This window comes from Oncorhynchus gorbuscha, linkage group LG18 (genome assembly GCF_021184085.1).
Source record: "Oncorhynchus gorbuscha isolate QuinsamMale2020 ecotype Even-year linkage group LG18, OgorEven_v1.0, whole genome shotgun sequence".
NCBI classification, from domain to species: domain Eukaryota; kingdom Metazoa; phylum Chordata; class Actinopteri; order Salmoniformes; family Salmonidae; genus Oncorhynchus; species Oncorhynchus gorbuscha.
This window is the reverse complement of record NC_060190.1, coordinates 56,239,809-56,262,481: the sequence shown is the minus strand read 5'-3', so window position 1 is coordinate 56,262,481 and position 22,673 is coordinate 56,239,809. Positions and strand designations below refer to the sequence as shown.

General features: G+C 44.1%; 1 protein-coding gene across 6 annotated transcripts in view; it reads left to right on the top strand.

The window, feature by feature from the left end:
- cadpsa (Ca2+-dependent activator protein for secretion a) overlaps positions 1 to 22,673 on the top strand; it is a 150,755-nt gene that overhangs the window by 81,510 nt on the left and 46,572 nt on the right. For all 6 annotated transcript variants that reach the window (XM_046311415.1, XM_046311414.1, XM_046311413.1 and 3 more), the window contains exons 13-17: positions 12,664 to 12,800; positions 12,903 to 13,090; positions 16,060 to 16,161; positions 18,856 to 18,919; positions 21,213 to 21,336. In XM_046311415.1, the coding sequence (XP_046167371.1) occupies positions 12,664 to 12,800; positions 12,903 to 13,090; positions 16,060 to 16,161; positions 18,856 to 18,919; positions 21,213 to 21,336 (615 nt within the window). The remainder of the gene's footprint in view (positions 1 to 12,663; positions 12,801 to 12,902; positions 13,091 to 16,059; positions 16,162 to 18,855; positions 18,920 to 21,212; positions 21,337 to 22,673) is intronic.

Genomic DNA, 22,673 nt, shown 5'->3' with positions numbered 1-22,673 from the left:
CCAAGTTCTCTCACGTCACCCCGCTCCTCCGCTCTCTCCACTGGCTTCCAGTTGAAGCTCGCATCCGCTACAAGACCATGGTGCTTGCCTACGGAGCTGTGAGGGGAACGGCACCTCAGTACCTCCAGGCTCTGATCAGGCCCTACACCCAAATAAGGGCACTACGTTCATCCACCTCTGGCCTGCTCGTCTCCCTACCACTGAGGAAGTACAGTTCCCGCTCAGCCCAGTCAAAACTGTTCGCTGCTCTGGCTCCCCAATGGTGGAACAAACTCCCTCACGACGCCAGGACAGCGGAGTCAATCACCACCTTCCGGAGACACCTGAAACCCCACCTCTTTAAGGAATACTTAGGATAGGATAAAGTAATCCTTCTCACCCCCCTCCCCCCTTAAAATATTTAGATGCACTATTGTAAAGTGGCTGTTCCACTGGATGTCATAAGGTGAATGCACCAATTTGTAAGTCGCTCTGGATAAGAGCGTCTGCTAAATGACTTAAATGTAAATGTAAATGTAAAGAGGGGGATGACTGCGGCAGCTTTCCAATCCTTGGGGATCTCAGACGATATGAAAGAGAGGTTGAACATTCTGGTAATAGGGGTTGCGACAATGGCGGCAGATAGTTTCAGAAATAGCGGGTCCAGATTGTCAAGCCCAGCTGATTTGTACGGGTCCAGGTTTTGCAGCTCTTTCAGAACATCTGCTATCTGGATTTGGGTAAAGGAGAACCTGGAGAGGCTTGGGTGAGGAGCTACGGGGGGGGGCGGAGCTGTTGGCCGAGGTTGGAGTAGCCAGGCGGAAGGCATGGCCAGCCGTTGAGAAGTGCTTATTGAAGTTTTCGATAATCATGGATTTATCGGTGGAGACCGTGTTTCCTAGCCTCAGTGCAGTGGGCAGCTGGGAGGAGGTGCTCTTGTTCTCCATGGACTTCACAGTGTCCCAGAACTTTTTGGAGTTGGAGCTACAGGATGCAAACTTCTGCCTGAAGAAGCTGGCCTTAGCTTTCCTGACTGACTGCGTGTTAAACAGATCAAAATATATTTTATATTTGAGATAATTGAAATAGCCACTCTTTGCCTTGATGACAGCTTAGAACACTTTTGGCATTCTCTCAACCAGTTTTATGAGGTAGTCACCTGGAATGCATTTCAATTAACAGGTGTGCCTTGTTATAATTTGTGGAATTTCTTTCCTTCTTAATGTGTTTAAGATAGCCATATTTGATAAAAGACCAAGTCCATATTATGGCAAGAACATCTCAAATAAGCAAAGAGAAACAACAATCCATTATTACTTTAAGACATGAAGGTCAGTCAATACGGAAAATTTCAAGAACTTTGAAAGTTTCTTCAAGTGCAGTCCCATAAACCCTCAAGCGCTATGATGCAACTGACTCTCATCAGGACTGCCACAGGAATGGAAAACCCAGAGTTACTTCTGCTGCAGTGGATAAGTTCATTAGAGTTTCCAGCCTCAGAAATTGCATACCAAATAAATGCTTCACAGAATTCAATTAACAGACACGTCTCAACATCAACTGTTCAGAGGAGACTGTGTGAATCAGGCCTTCATGGTCGAATTTCTGCAAAGAAACCATTATCTAAAGGACACTAATAATAAGAAGAGACTTGCTTGGGCCAAGAAACACAAGCAATAGACATTAGACCGGTGGACATTTATCCTTTGGTCTGGAGTCCAAATTGGAGATTTTTGGTTCCAACCGTCATGTCTCTGAGGATGAACTCCGCATGTTTATTTCCCACCGTAAAAGCATGGAGGTGTGGGGGTGCTTTGCTGGTGACGCTGTCTGTGATTCATTTAGGATTCAAGGCACACTTAACCAGCATAGCTACCACAGCATTCTGCAGCGATACGTCATCCCATCTGGTTTGGGCTTAGTGGGACTATCATTAGTTTAAAAACATTTTTTTTACCCCTTTTTCTCCCCAATTTCGTGATATCCAATTGTTGTAGTAGCTACTATCTTGTCTCATCGCTACAACTCCCGTACGGGCTCGGGAGAGACGAAGGTTGAAAGTCATGCGTCCTCCGATACACAACCCAACCAAGCCGCACTGCTTCTTAACACAGTGCGCATCCAACCCGGAAGCCAGCCGCACCAATGCGCCGGAGGAAACACCGTGCACCTGGCCACCTTGGCTAGCGCACACTGCACCCAGCCCGCCACAGGAGTCGCTGGTGCGCGATGAGACAAGGACACCCCTACCGACCAAGCCCTCCCTAACCCGGGCGAAGCTAGGCCAATTGTGCGTCGCCCCACGGACCTCCCGGTCGCGGCCGGTTACGACAGAGCCTGGGCGCGAACCCAGGGACTCTGATGGCACAGCGCCCTTAACAACTGCGCCACCCGGGAGGCCTATCATTAGTTTTTTAACAGGACAATGACCCAATCCACCTCCAGGCTGTGTAAAGGCTATTTTACCATGAAGGAGAGTGATGGAGTGCACAGCCAAATTTAGATAGTTTGGGATGAGTCGGACCGCAGAGTGAAGGAAAAGTGCTCAGCATATGTGGGAACTCCTTCAACACTGTTGGAAAAGCATTCCAGGCGAAGCTGGTTGAGAGCTTGCCAAGAGTGTGCAAAGCTGTCATCAAAGCAAAGGGTGGCGGCTATTTGAAGAATCTCAAATATAAAATATATTTTGGTTTGTTTAACACTTTTTTGGTTGCTACATGATTCCATATGTGTTATTTCATAGTTTTGATGTCTTCACTATGTGTGTGTGTGTGTATCAACTCAGCATAAAAAGAAATGTCCTCTCGCTGTCAACTGCGTTTGTTTTCAGCAAACTTAACGTGTGTAAATATTTATATGAACATAACAAGATTCAACAACTGAGACAAACTGAATAAGTTCCACAGTCATATGACTAACATAAATGGAATAATGTGTCCTTGAACAAAGAGGGGGGGGTCCAAATCAAAAGTAACAGTCAGTATCTGATGTGGCCACCAGCTGCATTAAGTACTGCAGTACATCTCCTCCTCAATGACTGCACCAGATTTGCCAGTTCTTGCTGTGAGATGTTACCCCACTATTCCACCAAACCGCCTGCAAGTTCCCGGACATTTCTGGGGCGGAATGGCCCTAGTCCTCACCCTCTGATCCAACCGGTCGCAAACGTGCTCAATTGAGATTCGGGCTCTTCGCTGGTCATAGCAGAACAGTGACATTCCTGTTTTGCAGGAAATCACGCATAGAACTAGCAGTATGGCTGGTGGCATTGCCATGCTGGAGGGTCATGTCAGGATGAGCCTGCAGGAAGGGTACAACATGAGGGAGGAGGATATCTTCCCTGCAGTGTTGAGATTGCCTCCAATGACAACAAGCTCAGTCCGATGATGCTGTGACACACTGCCCCAGACCATGACGGACCCTCCACCTCCAAACCGATCCCGCCCCAGAGTACAGACCTCGGTGTAACGCTCATTCCTTCAACGATAAACGCGAATCCGACCATCACACATGGTGAGACAAAACTGCGACTCGTCAGTGAAGAGCACTTTTTGCCAGTCCTGTTTGGTCCAGCAATGGTGGGTTTGTGCCCATAGGAGACATTGTTTCCAGTGATGTCTGGTGAGGACCTGCCATACAACAAGCCCACAAGACCTCAGTGCAGCCTCTCTCAGCCTATTGCGGACAGTCTGAGCACTGATGGAGGGATTGTGCGTTCCTGGTGTAACTCGGGCAGTTGTTGTTGCCATCCTGTATCTGTCCCGCAGGTATGATGTTTGGATGTACCAATCATGTGCAGGTGTTGTTACACGTGGTCTGCCACTGCGAGGACGATCATCTGTCGTCCTGTCTCCCTGTAGCGCTGTCTTATGCTTCTCACAGAACGGACATTGCAATTTATTGCCCTGGCCACATCTACAGTCCTCATGCCTCCTTGCAGCATGCCTAAGGCACGTTCACACAGATGTGCAGGGACCCTGGGCATCTTTCTTTTGGTGTTGATCAGAGTCAGTAGAAAGCCCTCTCAGTGTCCTAAGTTTTCATAACTGTGACCTTAATTGCCTACCTTCTGTAAGCTTTGTGTCTTAACGACCGTTCCACAGGTGCATGTTCATTAATTGTTTATGGTTCATTTAACAAGTATGGGAAACAGTGCTTAATCCCTTTACAATGAAGATCTGTGAAGTAATTTGGATTTTTACAAATTATCTTTGAAGACAGGATCCTGAAAAAGGGACATTTCTTTTTTTTCTGAGTTTATATATATATATATATATATATATATAAGATATTCAAAACCAATGCAATTGGGCCACACACTTGATAGACATTATACAGTTATACAGTCCAAATCTATTCACAGGTGTTATTTACAGTGGAATATTCATACTTTACTGAAGAGGGCTCAATTTCTGCCTTTCTCTCTTTAGTTCTTCTTGTTACTAAATATGAGCTGGTAAATATGTACCTGGAGTATTCTGAATGCTAACAAGTAGTTCTTGTTGTCATGCAATTCCCTCTGTCATATGCTACTCCAGTCTTCTCCACTACTTACAGACGGACCTTGGATTAAAAATTAAAAATTAAAACTTGCTCTAACATTACTACCACTTTTACAATGTACATATCTGTTTTCCTTTTCTTTCTTTGGATGCCTGACAAGAACATTTACCAGGGTTATCCCAATTTACCAAGTTATCCCAATTATTGCTGAAAACTGAGACTGTTTTCTGTTCCCTGTTGTTAAGACTGAGACAGATCATAGTGTTGTTGGGTATTGAGATTTTCCCCAGGAATGTACTACTCCTCTCCATCAACACACTAATAGTGGTATTGCTCCAAGAAGTTCTCTATGAATCATACAGTGCATGGGAATATAAAGTATTGTCAACTTGCAAATGTTCAAATGTGTAAAAACATGAACCTGTATAGAAAAACTAGATGAGCGTAATAACCATCACTGTTCATTGAACTGAAATGTTTAGGATGGATAGACTGATTGAGAAAGGGAGAACCAAAGTGTTGGTTAGTGTCTTTAGTTCCAGGTCAGCACTAAACCAGATCCAGTTATCACCATGTACCCTTCACTCTGCTCTCGGTGAGGGCTGGACTGTGGATGTCCATGTTGTGGGGGAGGAAGGGGGGGTGGGTGTTTGTTGGTGGTCAAACCTTTAAAAAACAAGTCATGTACTAAATAGCCCCAAATGTTCTGCTCTCAACTCTCTTAGTGAGTGCAGGGATCTATAAATGAGTAGCATCCATCAATCATTGTCATGTCTGTCCTTCCCCTGCCTAGACAGACGGGGGTGACTAGTGTCATTGTCTGTTACTGTCCAGTGCCCCCATGTCCACTCCACCGCTGGAATGTCAAATAGACGTGACAGGCCACCAGTCACAGAGAAGGACACAAAGTCACCTTTTGGATTTGGGAGTTGGGGATCATAAGCATCATAACAGCACAGTCTTTGTTCCCTGGGTGATTGACAGCTGGCAGGGCGCCACATTGGGTTTCACTCAACAGTGAGGTTGAGGTCAATGGGAGAAAACAAAAGTAATACTGTATTCTTATATTCTCTGAGTTTGATATTTTAAAAATGATATTCAATAGTCAAAGCAATTTATTCTTCATGATTTTATGTGTATGTCACATTCAGCTTTAGTGTGATTTAGAATTTCAGAAAAAAATCCCAAAACATTTGATACATATTTGTATATCAGTGTGTCTGAACACATTTTAAGTGTCAAAATAAGATTGTGTGTGTATCCACGTTGCGGCGAAAACGAATTTGGTTCACTATGTTCAAACTGTTGTTAACGCTCAATAAGTGGTGTTGTCTCTTTATTGACATGTAAAGGCTTGTCTCGGGAGGGGCAGCTGCATAGGCTATTTATCCAGACTGCTGCTTAGAATAGCTGTGACTTGCAGACCTGTGGCCTGCAGAGCAGTCCCCTAAGCCCTGGCTAAAATGGTCCATTAGAATAAAAATAGAGGTAGATGGCCGGAGCAAGGATTAACAGGCAGCCTTCCAATTCTAGCCAGACCCTGATGTAATGCCTCAGCCCACTCACTGGGAAGTAAAGTGAAAATGTGTTGTCAAATTTATTTATCCCCCTCTCTGAACAAAGGGGTGCATGGTCAGGGGGTTCCTCTGTCCCAGGCCCTGTTTTACTGGCACAGGGGGGCATTTAATTAGGGAGACCCCAGGGGTCATGTGCCCACGAGCTGAGCTGAGCAGAGGAGGGGGGGAAGAAGGAGATGGGTCTAGCTAGCGCTCCTCTGAGGTTGCACTCATTCATGTGAGGATGCAATCAGAAAGGCTGCTTTCAGAAAGTTTATATATGCTCAGGTTGAAGGATCACATAAGGGACTTGAGATTTGCGGTGAGAACATACACAGACATTAACTTTAGCTTTTATCAAGGGAAACTTGTAATATATATATATATATATATATAATATATATATATAATATATATATATAATATTGAGATTGACAGAAGGGTTTTTTCTGGATCAAAATGGGGTTTATTTGGCGGGTGTGGTGTGGGCATGGCCAATTGCGTGGCCAAAATCAGAGGCTGTAGTGACAGAATGTTGCTATTTTAAAGCTAATTTCCTGCAATTGTACACATTTTGCACTGAGATGGAGAAAGAATGTGCAGTTTTAAAGCATCTTTTTGCAATTCTACACATTTTTCAATGGCTTATGCTGTTTGAGTGATTCAAACATAACAAAATCAATGCGAGCACTTTGCCATGACAAAAATACTCCTGCATCATTTTTTACATTTTTAAAATTCTTCCTGACTATCCAGCTTTTATTTAGGTGATTGTTGGTTCTCAAAGATGTTCTTATGAAAAAATATATAAGTCCATTTATCTTTTCTACGTACATTATATTTTGGTTTTAGTCATTTAAGTTTGCACTGAAAATGTTTTTCCTTCCTACGTTTTTCCTTCGTTTTTCCTTCTTATTTTTCTTAATGTTTGGACATAGGTGGCCGAATAACTTAGGTAGCCCGCCCAAGGGTTTTCTATGCAGAAGAAACCCTGAAACAGAACCAGTCATGCATGACCACAGGAATGATCCGTCTGCATTGGTTATGCTGCAACTTGCATCTACTCCTACTCACATCCACTCCTCTGGCCCAGAGCTCCTTCCACTTGCGAGTTGACAATGAACCCCACAGTTAATCTTTCCATTGACCAGAACACCCATCCCCAGAAGAAGCGTACTGTACGAGAGCCCTATTCAATATAAACCGCTAACCAGGTGTGCAGACTAATAACAAATTCAACATTATTATCGGCCTGTGAGTGTCTGCATAGTTTCACCCATAAGCCATTGATGTGTACAGTTAAAAAGACATGTACATTTTTTTACATAAATATACAGTACCATTCAACAGTTTGAACACACCTACTCATGCAAGGGTTTTTCTTTATTTTTTACTATTTTTTACATTGTAGAATAAAACTATAAAATAACACATGGAATCATGTAATAACCCAAAAAGTGCTAAACAAATCCAAATATATTTTGTATTTGAGATTCTTCAAAGTAGCCACCCTTTGCCTTGATGACAGATTTGTACACTTTTAGCATTCTCTCAACCAGCTCAATGAGGTAGTCACCTGGAATGCATTTCAATTAACAGGTGTGCCTTGTTAAAAGTGAATTTGTGGAATTTCTTTCCTTCTTAATGCGTTTGAGCCTATCAGTTGTGTTGTGACAAGGTAGGGGAGGTATACAGAAGGTAGCCCTATTTGGTAAAAGACCAAGTCTATGTTATGGCAAGAACAGCTCAAATGAGCAAAGAGAAATGACAGTCCATCATTACTTTAAGACATGAAGGTCAGTCAATTCCGGAAAATGTCAAGAACTTTGAAAAGTGCTATTATGGCAGAATGGCGCAGGAGCAGAAGGCAGACGTTTTACATGCCCCCAACCGATTGTGTTTTTTTTCTTGTTTATCTGCGTTGTTTTTAACTTATTTCTGTACATAATGTTGCCACTACCGTCTATTATGACCGAAAATAACTTCTAGACATCAGGACTGCGATTACTCACCATGGACTAGCAGAATCCTTTTTCTTCTTTCATGACTCTGACGAGCCCGAGGTGGAGGATATACGGCTCCCTCGGGAACAGGCCCCGACCCCAGTGATCTGCGTGAAGAGGAGACAGAGAAAGAGAGGCCGGAGGGTGGGCTGCCTTCTGACGAGTAGGAGGCGATCTAATAAACCCCCACTCCCCTCAATTCTGCTTGCAAACATGCAATCTTTGGACAATAAAATGGACGAGTTATTGGGAAACTAGCAACGGGTCATTAAAAACTGTAGCATCTTATGCTTCACAGAGTTTTGACTGAACGACGACAATATCAACATACAGCTGGCTGTTCTGTCTTATTATTACTCGACCATGCTGGTCATTTATGAACATTTGAACATCTTGGCCATGTTCTGTTATAATCTCCACCCGGCACAGCCAGAAGAGGACTGGCCACCCCACATAGCCTGGTTCCTCTCTAGGTTTCTTCCTAGGTTTTGGCCTTTCTAGGGAGTTTTGTAGCCATGAAGTGCTTTGAAAGGCTGGTCGTGGCTCACATCAGCACCATTATCCCAGAAACCCTAGACCCACTCCAATTTTGCATACCACCCCAACAGATCTACAGATGATGCAGTCTCTATTGCACTCCACACTGCCCTTTGCCACCTGGACAAAAGGAACAAATATGTGAGAATACTTTTCATTGACTACAGCTCAACGTTAAACACCATCTTGCCCTCAAAGCTCATCAATAAGCTAAGGACCCTGGGACTAAACACCGCCCCTAGTTGGTAAGGGTATGTAAAAACACATCTGACACACTGATACTCAACACAGGGGTCCCTCAGGGATGCATGCTCAGCCCCGACTGAGTACTCCCTGTTCACTCATGACTGCACAGCCAGGCACGACTCCAACACCATCATTAAATTTGCCTATGACACAATAGTGGTAGGTAGGCCTGATCACCGACAACAACGAGACAGCCTATAGGGAGGAGGTCAGAGACCTGGCCATGTGATGCCAGGACAACAACCTCTCCCTCAACATGATCAAGACAAAGGAGATGATTGTGGACGACAGGAAAAAGATGACCGAGCATGCCCCCATTCTCATCGCCAGGGCTGCAGGGGAGCAGGTTGAGAGCTTCAAGTTTCTTGGTGTCCACATCACCAACAAACTAACATGGTCCAAGCACACCATAACAGTTGTGAAAAGGGCACGATCAAACCTATTCCCCTTCAGGAGACTGAAAAGATTTGGCATGGTTCCTCAGATCCTCAAAAGGTTGTACAGCTGCACCATCAAAAGAGCATCCTGACTGGTTGCATCACTGCCTTGTATGGCAACTGCTCGGCCTCCGACCGCAACAGAGGGTAGAGCGAATGGCCCTGTACATCACTGGGGCCAAGATTCCTGCAATCCAGGACCGCTATACCAGGCCGTGTCAGAGGAAGGCCCTAAAAATTGTCAAAGACTCCAGCCACCCTAGTCATAGACTGTTCTCTCTGCTACCACATGGCAAACAGTACCTGAGTGCCAAGTCTAGATCCAAGAGGCTTCTAAACAGCTTCTACCCCCAAGCCATAAGACTGATGAACATCCAGTCAAATGGCTACCCAGACTATTCACATTGCCCTTGCCCCCCTCTCCTCTCCACACCACTGCCACTTGCTGTTGTCAGTTATGCATAGTCACTTTAATGAACTCTACCTACATGTACATACTACCTCAACTAACCGGTGCCCCCATACTTACTTTACCTTTATTTTTCTAGACAAGATCAGTTAAGAACAAATTCTTATTTTCAATGACGGCCTAGGAACAGTGGGTTAACTGCCTGTTCAGGGGCAGAACGACATATTTGTACCTTGTCAGCTCGGGGGTTTGAAATTGCAACCTTCCGGTTGCTAGTCCAACACTCTAACCACTAGGCTACCCTGCCGCCCCATACACTGACTCTGTACCGGCACTCCCCTGTATATACAGTGCCTTGCGAAAGTATTCGGCCCCCTTGAACTTTGCGACCTTTTGCCACATTTCAGGCTTCAAACATAAAGATATAAAACACACTTATTTTTGTGAAGAATCAACAACAAGTGGGACACAATCATGAAGTGGACCAACATTTATTGGATATTTCAAACTTTTTTAACAAATCAAAAACTGAAAAATTGGGTGTGCAAAATTATTCAGCCCCCTTAATTTAATACTTTGTAGTGCCACCTTTTGCTGCGATTACAGCTGTAAATCGCTTGGGGTATGTCTCTATCAGTTTTGCACATCGAGAGACTGAAATTTTTCCCATTCCTCCTTGCAAAACAGCTCGAGCTCAGTGAAGTTGGATGGAGAGCATTTGTGAACAGCAGTTTTCAGTTCTTTCCACAGATTCTCGATTGGATTCAGGTCTGGACTTTGACTTGGCCATTCTAACACCTGGATATGTTTATTTTTGAACCATTCCATTGTAGATTTTGCTTTATGTTTTGGATGATTGTCTTGTTGGAAGACAAATCTCCGTCCCAGTCTTTTGCAGACTCCATCAGGTTTTCTTCCAGAATGGTCCTGTATTTGGCTCCATCCATCTTCCCATCAATTTTAACCATCTTCCCTGTCCCTGCTGAAGAAAAGCAGGCCCCAACCATGATGCTGCCACCACCATGTTTGACAGTGGGGATGATGTGTTCAGGGTGATGAGCTGTGTTGCATTTACGCCAAACATAAAGTTTTGCATTGTTGCCAAAAAGTTCGATTTTGGTTTCATCTGACCAGAGCACCTTCTTCCACATGTTTGGTGTGTCTCCCAGGTGGCTTGTGGCAAACTTTAAATGACACTTTTTATGGATATCTGTAAGAAATGGCTTTCTTCTTGCCACTCATAAAAAGGCCAAATTTGTGCAATATACGACTGATTGTTGTCCTATGGACAGAGTCTCCCACCTCAGCTGTAGATCTCTGCAGTTCATCCAGAGTGATCATGGGCCTCTTGGCTGCATCTCTGATTAGTCTTCTCCTTGTATGAGCTGAAAGTTTAGAGGGACGGCCAGGTCTTGGTAGATTTGCAGCGGTCTGATACTCCTTCCATTTCAATATTATCGCTTGCACAGTGCTCCTTGGGATGTTTAAAGCTTGGGAAATCTTTTTGTATCCAAATCCGGCTTTAAACTTCTTCACAACAGTATCTCGGACCTGCCTGGTGTGTTCCTTGTTCTTCATGATGCTCTCTGCACTTTTAACGGACCTCTGAGACTATCACAGTGCAGGTGCATTTATACGGAGACTTGATTACACACAGGTGGATTGTATTTATCATCATTAGTCATTTAGGTCAACATTGGATCATTCAGAGAACCTCACTGAACTTCTGGAGAGAATTTGCTGCACTGAAGGTAAAGGGGCTGAATAATTTTGCACGCCCAATTTTTCAGTTTTTGATTTGTTAAAAAAGTTTGAAATATCCAATAAATGTCGTTCCACTTCATGATTGTGTCCCACTTGTTGTTGATTCTTCACAAAAAAATACAGTTTTATATCTTTATGTTTGAAGCCTGAAATGTGGCAAAAGGTCGCAAAGTTCAAGGGGGCCGAATACTTTCGCAAGGTACTGTATATATTTTTTACTGCTCCTCTTTAATGACTTGTTACTTGTATCTCTTATTCTTATCTGTATTTTTTAAAACTGCACTGTCAGTTAGGGGCTCGTAAGTAAGCATTTACACTGTAAGGTCTACACCCATTGTATTAGGCGCATGTGACTAATACAATTTGATTTGATTTGATGAAACTGGCTCTCATGGTTCTCACTGTGACACAGGGAGGAGAACATGTGATGGTATGGGGGTGCTTTGCTGCTGACACTGTCTGTAATTTAATTATAATTAAAGGCACACTTAAGCAGCATGGCTACCACAGCATTTTGCAGCGATACACCATCCGATCTGGTTTGGGCTTAGTAGGACGATCATTTGTTTTTCAACAATGACCCAAAACACACCTCCAGACTGTGTAAGGGCTATTTGACCAAGGAAAGTGATGGAGTGCTGCATCAGATGACTTGGCTTCCACAATCACCCAACCTCAACCTAATTTAGATGGTTTGGGATGTGTTTGACTGCAGAGTGAACGAAAAGCAGCCAACAAGTGCTCAGCATATGAGGGAACTCCTTCAAGACTGTTGGTTAAGCATTCCCCATGAAGCTGGTTGAGAGAATGCCAAGAGTGTGCAAAGCTGTCATCAAGGCAAAGGGTGGCTACTTTGAAGAATCTATATATAAAATATATTTTGATTTGTTTCACATTTTTGTCCATATGTGTTATGTCTTAGTTTTGATGTCTTCACTATAATTCTATAATGCAGAAAATAGTAAAAATAAAGAAAAACCCTTGAATGAGTAGGTGTGTCTAAACTTTTGACTGGTACTGTGTATATACAGTATTTGTGTCTCATGTAAACCTGCTTAATGGCTTTGATAGAATAGGGCCCTCCCGCTGCTTGAGTGACGCTCTCTCACCCTCTCACTTCTTCAGCAATTCACATCCTCTGATATTTCTAACTCCTCTCTGGATCCTATTTCTCCCTCCATGTGTGCTGGCTGTCTCTCTCTCTCTCTCTCTGGGGTGGACGGACACAGACGCGGACCGGGCACAGAAACACGGCATGGATGAGTTCATCTCAGCCAACCCCTGTAGTTTCGACCACTCTTCCCTATTTGAGATGGTCCAGCGCCTCACCTTGGACCACAGGCTCAATGACTCTTACTCCTGTTTGGTGAGGAACGTTAAGTCTAGTGGTTCCCTCAGTCTTTTGCTTTGGGATGTGATCCCATATAAGTAATTCTGTCATTGAACCCCTCCTTTGTCAATTTTGCAGGGCTGGCTCAGTCCAGGCCAGGTGTTTGTCATGGATGAGTACTGTGCTCGTAATGGTGTGCGGGGGTGTCACAGACACCTGTGTTACCTGGGCGACCTGCTGGAGCGGGCGGAGAACGGGGCTATGATTGACCCCACCCTGCTACACTACAGCTTTGCTTTCTGTGCCTCACACGTCCACGGCAACAGGTACAGAAAACTGACGTACAGCTCTCCTTCTATGCTATCTCCCCTCCTTTCTTTCTTTCTTTCTTTCTTTTTTTCTTTCTGTCTCTCTGTCTCTCTGTCTTTGTGTGTGTCATAAATGTTATGCGTGTTATGCGTATGAATGTCATGTGATGCTTATGAAAGCAAACCAAGAATCCCTGTTCAGAGAAGCCACTCTATCACCAACCTTCTACGAAGAATCAATTTCATTCAGAGAAGACTCTAACCCAGTGTGTATTCCACCCAACATCCCATGCTTGTTGTTTGTTGCATCAGTCAAAGCTTACTTTCTCTAATATTATTTTTGAAATCACTTTTTTCAGTCACTTATGATTTTAAGTCTCTCGTGTTCAGTTGGGATTTGCGTATATTATTCAATTGTTCTTCTTTCTTAGTTGTCTGTTCTTCTGGTGTCAATTAATTGTTTCTCATTGTCTATTATTTTTGTTTGCCATTACTTTTCTCTTCTCTGTTTTTCCTTGCTTGCTCTCATAACATCACCCCTGCCTCTCCCTCATGTAACCTGTAGTCCGAGACTGTCTGAGTTGCTAAACTGGCCCGTAACCGAGGCAGAGCTTCAAAGCTACCTTTACACCCCCCCCCCCCCCCCACACACACACACACTCAAAAAATCATGGAGTTTGGGGGGGTAAAAGTACTCCAAGTCCCAGAAGGTAAGAGTCTGTGGTGCTTCTCTCACTTTCACATGCTACTGGAGTTATCGGAAATTCCTAGTTCCGTCTAGAAAGTTTACTTGAATGACCCGCCAAGTCGAAATTACAAGTTTTGTAGGCCGGGTTGTGCCGTTTCACCACTTACTTTGACCTTTTCAACCAAAAGATGACAACAAATGCTGTTTTGAATGAAACAAAGTTGTTTTTCTGACATCACAACTAGAAAATAGGAAGTTCTGACGAACATGTGAATGTGTATTCCTCCTCACTTATAGATCCACTGTGACTCCCATTCGACCTTTGTGACATGAAATATTGAAATAATTCATGAGTATTGCAAGAGTTTTTTAAATAATAAAATGTCTGTGGTTACATGTGTACTTGCATACATATGTAAGCTTGTTTGTACTTGTGTGTTTGTGTACATCTGCCCAGACTTTTGTATGTCATAATAATGGCTTGATCTCTAGTCAACATAAACAAGTGAGTGTCACTACAGTGTTGAGGGGCGAAGGTCATGGGCAGCTGTCTGTCAGTCTACCAGTCTGCCCCAATCTGACACTCCTCCTACCCAATCTACCCCTCCCTCCACCCCTCCCCCATCCTGTAACAGACAGTGATCGAGCTGAGGTGGGCTGTCTGTTTGAGTCCTGTTATGATCAGGCTAGACAGGGAGACGGGAGTAGCTCCAAGACAGGAGGATGGGAGTGGGGGTGGAGAGCGAGAGGGGAAAATCAGAGGAAAAGAGAGAGAGGTTCAGGAATAGAGGGAGAGGGAAAGAAGGATGGAGAGAGAGAGAGAAAATAAGGGAGGGAGGGGGGTGTAGTGTACTGTAGTGGGCGCTCTCCAGCCGGCCTGCCTGAAGGTCAAGGATGACAGGATGACAGGTCATCATGGGTGACGGGCGAGTGTCTCCTGCCACTGTCCGAGCCCAAGCCACAGCCAGCCCGCCTCCAGTCCCCATGACCATGACAGCCCTGTGCTGCCCGCGAGAGAAACCCCTCTCTGGCCATGACCCCCTTCACTACCCTGACCCCTCCTTACTCCCCTCACCCACCCACAACCTAATAGCCTTATAGCCACAGGGCATGGACTGAATATTATAGGGAGTACAGTAGCCTGGGAGTAAATTAAGAGTAAATAGAATTGGCTTTTATCTTTTTAAATTGGATGTACGAGTCAATTTGTGATTTGGCTGTAATTAATTTCCAGTCACACACTTTTGAAATAGGCAGAGACCTCTGATGTGGTGTTCCTCTGATATTATTAGTTTCTCTGATCGCTCTGTGACAAATGACAACTCATTTCAATGTAGTCATGACAATAGAGTTTTTGAAAACATTATGAAAGCCGTGTAGGAGAACAAAATAAGGCTAGGCATAATTAGAGTGAAATTATGAAATTTGTTTTCTGAGTTTTCACATCACATACCATGTTATTAAAAGCTTGGGCTTTGTATTGCTTATGACATGCCTCAGATGAAGACACACACAAAAAAACACACTGACAATCATAGCCTGAAACACACACACATAGAGGGAGCATGGGTGAGGGGCCTATCTCCTTATAGTTAGTGACACGGCTGAGGATGGGGGAACGTGAGCACAGGGGAACGTGAGTGCATGTGACAGAGGAGGCACTGGTCGCCGTGACAGCGGCTTGAGGAGCAGGAGACGTGACATGCTTGTTGTCACCGGGCCCAGGATGTCATCCCAGTGAAGGACAGTGAGAAAGGAGGAGGGAGGTGGGGAGGGATACTCCTCCTGTCAGACACGATGGGGGCCACAGCTTGCCATAGGGGTGTGTGAAGGGCAGGGGGATTCCCCCCCCCCCCCCCCCCCCCTGTAACCATCCTCTGAGATACCAGTGGCCCCACTCTCCCAGATAGCTGGCTGGCTCTTACCTGTAGAATACACCACACATACGCTGGATTTGTCCTGTAGGCTCTGCTGTGGACGTATAACTACATACTACATGTGTATTACTGTATGTTAGCTGAAATTCTCAGTTAGACCTCCAGTGACCGTTTGACCCTTGTGTGTGACCCCTGTGATTACTGTGTCAGTGGTGGCAATACTGCCTACTCTGATTTGGGATATTATGATAATTTTAAAATAACATTTAGCCCAAAAAATTGTCCAAAGGGATCTTCCAATTAATACATAATGTATATGCATTGTTCAATATGTGGACGATGTGGGAATGAAACCCACAACCTTGGTATTTCCTGCCCCATGCTCCAACCATATAAACTCTATGGTACTGTATGTCCCTCAGGCCTGACGGGATAGGGACGGTGACTGTGGAGGAGAAGGAGCGCTTTGAGGATATCAAGGAGAGGCTGCGTGTTCTGCTGGAGAACCAGATCACACACTTCAGGTGTGTACTGTACTCACTGCCAAGTCTGTAACTGACCCTGGCACAGACATGCCTATGGGACTCATCAGATTGTAGATCATGACATATGCCAATCACTGTGCTCTGCTATATGTTACTTACATTCTGATCTCAAGAACAAGCTAGTCATTTATAAATTATAGAACTCCTTGAGGATAAAGAATGGTCTTATGATGAAGGAATACAGTGCATTCAGAAAGTATTCAGACCCCTTCACTATTTACAGCCTTGTTCTAAAATGGATTACATTTTTAGAAATTCTCATCAATCTAAACACAATACCCTATAATGACAACGCGAAAGCAGGTAATGTTACTTTTTGCAAATATATATATATATATATAAAGCAATAGCATTGGATAGTCCCCGCAATATGCAACTGTTCAGGGAAGTCAGGAACCAATACACACAGTCAGTCAGGAAAGCAATGGCCAGCTTTTTCAAGCAGAAATTTGCATCCTGTAGCTCTAACTCCAAAAAGTTCTGGGACACTGTAAAGTCCATGGAGAACAAGAGCACCTCCTCCCAGCTGCCCACTGCACTGAGGCTAGGTAACACGGTCACCACTGATATATCCATGATAATTGAACACTTCAACAAGCATTTCTCAACGGCTGGCCATGTCTTCCTCCTAGCTACTCCAACCTCGGCCAACAGCTCCGCCCCCCCCAAAATCAGCTGTTCTTGACAATCTGGACACTCTATTTCTGAAACTATCCGCTGCCATTGCAGCAACCCCGATTAGCATCCTGTAAAACCTCTCTTTCATATCGTCTGAGATCCCCAAGGATTGGAAAGCTGCCGCAGTCATCCCCCTCTTCAAAGGGGGAGACACCCTGGACCCAAACTGTTACAGACCTATATCCATCCTGCGCTGCCTATCTAAGGTCTTCGAAAGCCTAGTCAACAAACAGATCACTGACCATCTCAAATCCCACCGTACCTTCTCCGCTGTGCAATCTGGTTTCCGAGCCGGTCACGGGTGCACCTGAGCCACGCTCAAGGTACTAAACGATATCATAACCGCCATCGATAAAAGACAGTACTGTGCGCCATCGATAAAAGACAGTACTGTGCAGCCGTCTTCATCGACCTGGCCAAGGCTTTCGTCTCTGTCAATCACAATATTCTTATCGGCAGACTCAGTAGCCTCGGGTTTTCTAATGACTGCCTTGCCTGGTTCACCAACTACTTTGCAGACAGAGTTCAGTGTGTCAAATTGGAGGGCATGTTGTCCGGTCCTCTGGCAGTCTCTATGGGGGTGCCACAAGGTAAATTCTTGAGCCGACTCTTTTCTCTGTAAATATAAATGATGTTGCTCTTGCTGCGGGCGATTCCCTGATCCACTTCTATGCAGACGACACCATTCTGTATACTTCTGGCCCTTCCTTGGACACTGTGCTATCTAACCTCCAATCGAGCTTCAATGCCATACAACACTCCTTCCGTGGCCTCCAACTGCTCTTAAACGCTAGGTAAACCAAATGCATGCTTTTCAACCATTCGCTGCCTGCATGCGCACGCCCGACTAGCATCACCACACTGGATGGTTCCGACCTAGAATATGTGGACATCTGTAAGTACCTAGGTGTCTGGCTAGACTGTAAACTCTCCTTCCAGACTCATAACAAACATCTCCAATCTAAAATCAAATCTAGAGTCGGCTTTCTATTCCGCAACAAAGCCTCCTTCACTCACGCCGCCAAACTTCGGCGATGTCATCTACAAAATAGCTTCCAAGCTTCCAATACTCTACTCAGCAAACTGGATGCAGTTTATCACAGTGCCATCCGTTTTGTTACTAAAGCACCTTATACCACCCACCACTGTGACCTGTATGCTTTAGTCGACTGGTCTTCGCTACATATTCGTCGCCAGACCCACTGGCTCCATGTCATCTACAAGTCTATGCTAGGTAAAGCTCCACCTTATCTCAGATCACTTGTCACGATGGCAACACCCACCCGTAGCACGCGCTCCAGCAGGTGTATCTCACTGATCATCCCTAAAGCCAACACCTCATTTGGCCGCCTTTCCTTCCAGTTCTCTGCTGCCTGTGACTGGAACGAATTGCAAAAATCTGAAAATAGCTGTGCAACAACGCTTCCCATCCATCTTGACTGAGCTTGAAAGGACCTGCAGAGAAAAATGGGAGAACCCCCCCCCCCATTTTTTTATTCTACCTTTATTTAACTTGGCAAGTCAGTTAAGAACAAATTCTTATTTTCAACGACGGCCTAGGAACAGTGGGTTAACTGCCTGTTCAGGAGCAGAATGACAGATTTATACCTTGTCAGCTCAGGGATTTGAACTTGCAAACTTTCTGTTACTAGTCCAACACTCTAGCCACTAGGCTACCCTGCCGCCCCAGGCCAAGCTTGTAGCGTCATACCCAAGTAGACTTGAGGCTGTAATTGCTGCCAAAGGTGCTTCAACAAAGTACTGAGTAAAGTTTTTAAAATTAAAATAAATGTACACATGTTTTAAAACCGGTTTTTGCGTTGTTGTTATGGGGTATTGTGTGTAGACTGATGAGGGGGGAAAATGATTGAATCAATTTTAGAATAGGGCTGTAACGTAACAAAATGTGTAATAGGTGAAGGGGTCTGAATACTTTCCGAATGTACTCTACCTTCATAGAAACCCTACATAAATAAAACTGGATTTCTTTCACAGGTACTGTTTTCCATTTGGTCGACCGGAGGGGGCCCTGAAAGCCACTTTGTCCCTGCTTGAGAGGGTATGTTATTATGCACCCTTTTTTAGCCTTACCTTATGTCCTATTAACCATGGACAAATACCTTCCTTTAGGCTATGGGACAAAAAAACTGAATAATATTTCAAATGTTCCATCCAAATTGACCAGATTGTATGGATAGTTGTCTATTTGATTTCTATATTATGTTGTTTATAATATAGGCTACTTGGTAAAACAGATGTTTGTCTCCTGTTCTCTAGAAGTGTAGGGTCAACAAGCGCAGTCCCATCTTTTTCCCGTTTGTGGTACATACTGTAGGGCCAGTTCTAGTCTTTTGTGGGACCTAAGCGAGATTTGGTTGAGCCCTCCCACACCCCCTCCTCCCAGACCTGGCGCCAGGAAGAAGTGACTAAGGGAACAGTTGAAATCGCCGAGGGGGCACATTTTTGGGAGGTTCTTGCATTGGAATTATATTGAATTCGGTTTATATCATCACGCTATACCACAATAAACATAAAGTAGCAGCAGCTTAAAAGTGTGGTCCAAACATACCAAGACAGGTGTGAAGAGGGCACGACAACACCTTTTCCCTCTCAGGAGACTGAAGAGATTTGGCATGGGTCCCCAAGACCCTCAAAAGGTTCTACAGCTGCACCATCGAGAGCATCCTGACCAGTTGCATCACCACCTGGTATGGCAACTGCTCGGCCTCTGACCGTAAGGCACTACAGAGGGTAGTGCGTACGACCAAGTACATCACTGGAGCCAAGCTTTCTGACATTCAGGACATATATACTAGGCCCAAAATATTGTCAAAGACTCCAGTTACCCAAGTCATAGACTGTTCTCTCTGCTACTGCACAGCAAGCGGTACCGGAGTGCAAAGTCTAGAAACAAAAGTGTCCTGAACAGCTTCAGCCCCCAAGCCATAAGACTGCTGAACAATTAATCAAATGGACACCAGTCTATTTATATTGACCCCGTTCTACATATTTTGCCATGGGGCGGAGAGAAAATGTTGCAATTGTATAACATGTTTCATGCAATTCTATTCATTTTGCATTACTTAAGGCATGTTAATAATATCTGAGTGATAGTGACTAACAAAATCCCCCCAAAAAGGGGTTGGTGCCCCCCTAGCGTCCTGGGGCCCTAAGCGATCAGCAGTGGTGTAAAGTACATAAGTAATCATTTATAGGTCGCAATTGTAAATGAGAACTTGTTCTCAACTTGCCTACCTCATTAAATAAAGGTGAAATAAAAAAATATAAATATTTTTGACAACTTTTACTTTTACTCCACTACATTCCTAAAGAAAATATGTACTTTTTACATTTAGAATGCTCAAACAGGACAGAATTACCTATCAATATAACACTTTGTCATCCCTACTGCCTCTGATCTGGCGGACTCATGAAACACAAATATTGTGTTTGTTAATGATGTCTGAGTGTTGGAGTGTGACCCTGTCTGTTCCTAATTAAAAATCTGAAAATCGTGCTGTCTGGTTTGCTTAATATAAGGGATTTGATGTATAACATTATTTTTACTTTGTACTTTTACCCAAGTATGACAATTGAGTACTTTTTCTACCACTGTCCTAAAAAGTACATTTAAAACCAGATACTTTTAGACTTTTACTCAAGTAGTATTTTACTGGGAAGTATTTTACTGGGAAGTGTTTTACTGGGAAGTATTTTACTGCGTAACTTTCCCTTTTTTCATTTTCTGTTAAGGTCTCTTTACTTCTACTCAAGTATGACAATTGAGTACCTTTTTCCACCACTGGCAATCGCTTATGCCTGGAGCTGGCCATGGCGGTACAGCCCAAAAAATGTATTTTATTGGGCCTCCCGGATGGTGCAGTGGTCTAAGGCACTGCATCGCAGTGCTAGCTGTGCCACCAGTGACTCTGGGTTCGAGCCCAGGCTCTGTCGCAGCCGCCCGCTACCGAGAGGCCCATGGGGCATCGCGCACAATTGGCCGAACGTTGTCCGGGTTAGGGAGGGTTTTGCCGGCAGGGATATCCTTGTCTCATCGCACACTAGCGACTCCTGTGGCGGGTCGGGCGCAATGCACGCTGACCAGGTCGCTAGGTGTACGGTGGACACATTGGTGCGGCTGGCTTCCAGGTTGGATGCGCGCTTGGTTGGGTTGTGTTTCGGGGGATGCTTGGCTCTTGACCTTCGCCTCTCCAGAGTCCGTTACGGGAGTTGGAGCGATGAGACAAGACAGTAACCACTAACAATTAGATACCACGAAATTGGGGAGAAAAAGGGAGTAAAAAAAGAGGGGGAAAAGTATTTTTTCTACAATGTCTTCTGTTCTGTCCCAGGTGCTGATGAAGGATATCGTCACCCCTGTGCCCCAGGAGGAGGTGAAGACAGTCATCCGTAAATGTCTGGAGCAGGCAGCCTTGATCAACTACCAGCGCCTCTCAGAATATGCCAAAGTAGAAGGTAGATGACCACTTACACACTGACACCCCTCCACACACACACACAATGCAGCATCACACCGTGTCCTACACTCTTTCACACACAGTACTGTACTGTACTATTTATGTTCTGTCAACATTTTTGTCTCCCTTCTAGCATTGTTACCACAATAGCGTTGATATCTATAGGGATTATCACACGTTGTTGTTGCACAGTGGCCTACAGTACTTGGGGAAAAGACACAATCAGACAGCCGTTGTGAGATACTACAGACATCATGCCCTCTGGTGCTTTACCACATTGCCCCTGCAGGTCAACTGTTGCACACAAACGACATGACCTCTTAATAAACATCAGGACTCAGTTTCCCGATAGCAATGGGATTTAGGCTTACAAGTATTTTAATGGTGCATCATTCCTGATGTAACATGAGTTTCCCAAAAGACCACGCATCGCTAAGTACAATGTTGGAGCATGTGTCGATACTGATAGAATCAAAAGAAAGGCAGCACTGTTCTCTGATCAGCTTTCTCCATTCAAATCTTACCTTAACATTGTAATTATTCATCAATACTGACGAGGGATCCGCTCCTAGCTGAGAGATATTGTCACATTATGGCTGCAAATATTGAGGCAGCTTATTCTCATGCTTACCTATAATAATGCCCTAAATTACAGATTCATTTGTCACATCATTGCGCACATGTTTTTACACAAATATTGAGGTTAAAAATTAGACAGTGTAGCCTACAAATTGAACTCAATTGACTGAACATGAAATTGATTTCAATATGATTTAAATATTGTACATAGGCCTATGTAGCCAACAGGCCGACTGTATGTTTTAATGCAGTCATCTCGGTTTTAATTTGAAGCATCCTTTTTATCATTTGCTTGTCCAATTGCGAAAGCTACAGCAACTGTGTATTTATAGGCAACTTCGTTCCAAAGTTACCTGCGGTCACAGAAAGACCGATAAACAGCTTGATTTTTTTTGTTTAGTGGATATCTTCTGTGTATAAAGTGAGATGGAATGGCATCTGACGACAGTTTGGGTTTCCAAAAAAGATAAAGATCATCTTTAGCACTGGCACTAGAAATTAGAAGGCAATGGATAAAATGTCACGTTTGTGTTTTGGGAGAACTCTCCATTTAGAACTGATCTCAGGGACATTTTAAGAAGAAAGTCAAACATTGAAATACAATCAAATAATGGAAATAAGGTGTTGTATTTATATTGTATTGAAAATGCAGTAGATAACGCGAAGCAGAGATTTCATACATCATTTTCACAATGTGATAAGTAATATTGGCGCCTTTGAATTAATAAACTGTCCTGATCCCAGCTACAGTAAACA